This window comes from Sinocyclocheilus grahami, unplaced genomic scaffold, assembly GCF_001515645.1.
Source record: "Sinocyclocheilus grahami isolate Dianchi unplaced genomic scaffold, SAMN03320097.WGS_v1.1 scaffold1467.1, whole genome shotgun sequence".
Taxonomy (NCBI): Eukaryota; Metazoa; Chordata; class Actinopteri; order Cypriniformes; family Cyprinidae; genus Sinocyclocheilus; species Sinocyclocheilus grahami.
Genome location: NW_015506646.1, coordinates 17,901 through 23,500, shown reverse-complemented (window position 1 = coordinate 23,500; position 5,600 = coordinate 17,901). Strand labels below are relative to the sequence as shown.

General features: G+C 40.0%; 1 protein-coding gene across 2 annotated transcripts in view; it reads right to left on the bottom strand.

Annotated features, from left to right (window-relative positions):
* The window catches only part of LOC107570501 (uncharacterized), a 10,227-nt gene extending 8,891 nt beyond the window's left edge, over window positions 1-1,336 (bottom strand). Inside the window, exon 1 of one of the 2 annotated variants that reach the window (XM_016256730.1) lies at window positions 1-1,336. In XM_016256730.1, coding sequence (XP_016112216.1) covers window positions 1-922 — 922 coding nt within the window. In that variant the 5' untranslated portion in view covers window positions 923-1,336. The other variant, XM_016256729.1, reaches the window with a different exon arrangement.
* Window positions 1,337-5,600: the final 4,264 nt, after the last annotated feature.

The window sequence follows — 5,600 nt, the reverse complement described above, 5'->3', positions numbered from 1 at the left end:
TTTTCTTTCTTATAGCATTTTTACATTCTTCATTCCACCATGGGACTATCTTATTCTTTCTTCCCCCTCTGCCCTTTGGTATATACTTATTTGCTGCAATTAGTATCGCTTGTACTATTTCTTCACTTATCATCTCTACCGACCTATCTGATTCTACTATAATATTATTTAAACCCTCTTCACTTAATCTCGTAAATTCTTCCCAACTCGCTTTGTCGTACTTCCAATTACAAATACTTCCTTTACTTACACCATTTCTTCTTGCGTTTACTCTTATTGATATCATAATAGGGTAGTGATCACTCCCAATAGTGTCTTGTCTCATTATTTCCCATTCAGCACTCCCTGCAATTGCGTCAGACACCATTGTTAAATCAAGCACAGACTCTTTACCTGTTGCCACATTTACCCTTGTGTTATTCCCATCATTTAAACATACCAAATTTCTCCTGTCTATCAAATCTTCCACCACCAATCCATTGCAATCTGTCACTAAACCTCCCCATAACGTGCTCTGTGCATTAAAATCCCCACACCAAATCACCCTATCTTCATTTTGACCCTCTATTTGTTCTAACTCATTCAACAGTAATTTCTTACAAGGATTATAATAGTTTATTATTACATAATTTATTCCATTCACCCAAACCTCTACTATTACATACTCTTTTATTACACCTTTGCCTAACGTTCTATATTGTATACCTTCCTTAATCAGAGTAATACACCCTCCACCATTACCCTCCTCACGATCTCTTCTCTCACTAACGTATCCTTTTAAAACAAAATCAAATCTGGGTTTAAGCCAAGACTCTTGTATACATATTAAATCAGGTTTACTTTCCAACTCATTGATAACACTTTTAAATTCCAATCCGTTAGCCACAAGACTTCTCGCATTCCATTGTAAGATTAAAATCATCCCTCCTATCCAATCCAAGCTTCCTGACTTGACTGGGATTCAGTCACCAGCCCATCCCTGATCTTTACCCATGATATATCCTTTACTCCTAAAAACCTCTCTGCTGCCCTGACTATTATTTGGATCTTAATTTTTTTCTTTTCTGTTTGGGCTGTGCAATTAATTACCTCAGCTATGAATAACTAAAAATTTACTTTGCTCACAATCATAGTATCCTCTTTGATCCTACCATCCAACTCTGAATTAACCTCGACCCTATCCTCTTGTTGCACATCTTTCACTTTCTCTTTTTTCCTTGCAATGACCACTTTAACAGCTTCTGCATATGTTATGTTCTCCTTAGCTTTCTCATTCTGCACTTCAATAGCTCTTTTCCTCACCTCACATCCCCCAAATGCTACAATATGACCACCTCCACAGTTGCAAGACCTAATCCCTGCTCCTTCACATTTTCCATAATCATGCTCCCCCCGCATCTTGCGCATCTTTTCCTGGACTTACACACCATAGCCACATGCCCAATTATAGCACCTTAATGGAGGAGGCACGAAAGGCCTAACTGTGTAACTAATAAATCCAAGTTTTACCTTATCCGGCATAACATCTCCATCAAATCTGAGCTCAACTGAAAGACTCTCCATTCTATTCCCTTCTCTAGTCATAAACAATCTCCTAGCACCAACTATTTGCCCTCCGTTTACATTGTTTTTAAGCTCTTCCATAGACACATCTAGTGGCACTCCAGTTATCACTCCACTCCACACCACCACTTCCTTCTTACATATTACTTTGATTCCCATTTACGGTCAAAGCGATGCTATTACGCGTACATTGGCAAGGCAAGGCAAGTCTCTCTCTCTCTTGGCTTTGTTTGTGTGTGTACATCGGTGTATGACATCAAAATACCATACAGACTTGCCTTGCCTTGCCAATGTACGCGTAATAGCATCGCTTTGACCGTAAATCCCACCTTCTCACACACACCATGATTGGTCCATTATGTACAATGCCTGCATGTTATTGGTCAAACTACTTTTCGATCATTACCTTCAGCAAGCGTGAAAACAAAGCCAAAACAAATCCTGGCAAGGACGCGTCCGGGAAAAATGGCACGTATGGTCACCCTAGTCTATCACCAATTGACTGCAGGGATTTCTAAAGTGTTCCTTGTCATCTGGCTGGTAAAGTCAAGTCAAATGTATTTGTATAGCACTTTTCACAAAACAAAACAAATAAATCTTTATCGTCAAGCCTTATAGTCCACATGTGTCAAACTCTGGTCCTGGAGGGCCACTGTCTGTAGTAGCTCACTGGAAATTTCTAGTGAATCTGAAGACCTTGAGTAGCCGGTTCAGGTGTGATTAATTAGGGTTAGGGTTAACTCTGCAGAACAATGGACATCTAGGAACTGAATCTGACATGCTTGGTTTACACACTGCTCATATATGCAGTGTAAAACAATCAGAATCGCAATCAGAATGTTTTTTTTCCCACGTTTTATTGTTTAAAAATACATAGTACAATAATGGTTAGTTTACAGTGAATTTACAATCCAGTGTTTATGTAAAAGTGACATATTGAGGTAATCAGATATGACCAAACTGTTCTCCTTATTCTTCACATTGTTCTGTATGTTGTTAAAATGACATTTTTTTTATTTATTAATTTGTGCCTTTTGTAACTGTCAATGTGATTTAAAAATATATTTTAGGTGTAAGATTGAGAATTAATGTATGCGAATTTTGAATAAATCCAATACACCTAAACCAGGTGTGCCCAACCCTGCTCCTGGCGATCGACTGTCCTGCAAAGTTCAGCTCCAACCCTAATCAAACACACAGGAAGCAACTTATTAAGGTCTTCAGGATCACTTAAAAATGAAAGGCAGGTGTGTTTGATTAGAGTTGGAGCTAAACTTTGCAGGACAGTTGATCGCCAGGAGCAGGGTTGGGCACCCCTGACCTAAACAATAAACCAGAATCTCTTGGTAGCCTTTCAGTAAATTGATTTATCATAAGAAAATGATTCATAAAATACAAAGTGGAAGGGTAACACTTTATTTCAATAGTCCACTTTAGCAGGGGCGTAGCAAGCTTTTCAAAAGTGCGGGGGATGGATGTGGTTTGTTTATTAACAATAAAAACGATGAATACAGTGACAGAGAGGTACAAAATGTATAACATACAAGATATAAAAAGCTTCCCATTTAAATGAGTGATACACACTCGGAACACACGGAAAATAAGTCAAAACTCTGTTGTGAAAATACACAACAGTAGACTTGCTAAAGAATCAGAAATACTTTAATAATCCCAGGGGGAAATTATTTTTGTTACAAACTCCAGATATACAAACAACATATATTAAGAACAAAAAAAAAAATTATATATATATGCAACCAACAACAACAACCAACTGACCAATGAACATATGACCAACTACCTCTCATTTAAAAGAACCAAAAGTGCTCTTTCTGCCCTCCTTACAGGAGACAAACTGTTCAGCAATCTTTTTTCTGTTTACCCTGTCCAGCTTGTCTTTATGTACATTGCACACAGCAACACTGTTGAGGCGGGTTTGGGTCATGGGGCTGCGAAGCCATGTTTTCAGCCTCCCGAGGGTGCTGAAACTCCTTTCTGACTCTGCTGATGACACAGGCACAACTAGGAGGAGTCGGGTAACTGTTTCGACTTGGTCAAAGAGACCACGGACCTCTGGGGTCATCCCTTGAAGAACAGCAACAATTTCAGTACTAGACTGGAAGCTGTACTTCATTCTGAACAATGCAAGCTGAATTTTGAGGATGTCTGGGTTGATTTCTGGGTACTGTTGGACAACACCATGTATCTTTCCAGTTAAGAGAACTTGTTCCAGGTGCCTTAACATTTGCATTCCCTCCTGCTCAAATCTTTCTCTAAACTGCATGTCAGCAACATCCAGAACTTTGTAGAATTCAGTCCTGTAGTAGTCAGAAGGGAACACGTACATGTGCAGGAGCATTACCTGTGAAGCGCTGAGGTGGGATACGGACACGAGGAGAGGCAATAGGAGTGAGATGGAGTGTCTCACACATCCTTGTTGCTTTCGTGTAAAGAGCCTGAAAACTCTCTGTGTTTCTCTTTTTGCTGAAACTTTCCTTAACACAGGCAACAGCTGAAAGCATACCATCTAGGGTCTGTGTTCTGCTCTGGAGGGACATATTCAAAACCTCCAACTCCCCTGTGATCTCCAAAGCACATACAAGACCAAGGATAACATTTCCCTGCTGAAATGTCTCATACAGCCCCTGTGCCTTACTAGCCGCATCAGACTCACTCACTGCCATCTCAGCCAAAGCCTTGAATATGCACTCGTACTGGTTTAGCACAGTGCAGATGGCACTAGTGCGGACCGTCCACCTTGTTGGACACAGAGGTCTTATAGTGTGACATGAACCCTCACCCTCCTCAGACCTTGCAATTCCCTTAAATATGTCCTTCAGTTTCCCTGACTGCCCAAACAACACTCCCAACTCATTGACCCAATCCAGAGAATTCCGGATAAATATTGAGGCAGTACAGGACCTCTGTGTAATTAGGTTAACACAGTGGGCAGCACAATGAACATAGGGAGCCAGAGGTTGTATTTTTCTTACAATGGCCTGTGCTCCATTGTATTTGCCAACCATATTTGCGGCCCCGTCGTATGCTTGGCCACACAACCCAGTGATAGGCAAGTTTAGGCGCTGCAAAACATCCATGACTACTTTTGCTAGATTTTCTCCTGTTGTCAAAGAAACCTCATAAAGACCAATAAATTCTTCACGAGGGACTAAATCCTTGTCAAGATATCTCAAACACACTGCCTCTCATCTGTTCCATCCATCCACTGTCCCATCCATCATCACAGAGTACTGCAGGTGTGGAAGTAATCTGATGTTTTCGCGTATGATCACGCTGCTGAACAAAGTCAGGATTTCATTTTGAACCATAGCTGAAGTATATACATCCTTTCTACCACCTGTCAACCACTTGGTTAGAGAGGGGTCATCCTCTGATTTGTACTTCAGAACTTGTTCAAAATTTCCCTCACCACATTCATGGCCCCTAAAAGGTAAGCCCTGCCTAGCCAACGTGATCTCATGAAAATACGTGTGTATTTGTACGTAAAATTTGTCAATTGCAAACGTATGCATGTGACGTTTAAATAGACGAATATATGTACGATATACACGTATTTGGGCTTCAAAAACGTAAAGGTTTATATGTATTTTCACATAAATAACGTATAAATGCTTACGTATAGCCTATACTTTAAAGTGTATAGGCGGAGCGTGGCCACATCGGATAATGTGTGTTTTCTACCAAATTCCACGGATGATTCTTATAACTGCTGCTTATTCGATCAGCTATTGCGCCTTGTAATGTCCTTTTTAAATAATAATAATAATAATAATAATACATTAATTGGCGTCCAGATCCTTCACTTTCCTTTAACGTGTTACAGAAGACACGCATGCATCCACTGCGCTGTTTTGTTCAGATTCTGTTGTAGTAAAAAAACATGTTATCTATTACACAGCATATTTTGCAAGATCCAGTTATGTCGACTCCAGTTATGTCAACTAACTTCTTCTATAGCGTCTGATTAGAATTCGGTGTGAAAATTGGCCTAAACACGTGAGCGTCATTACTGCATA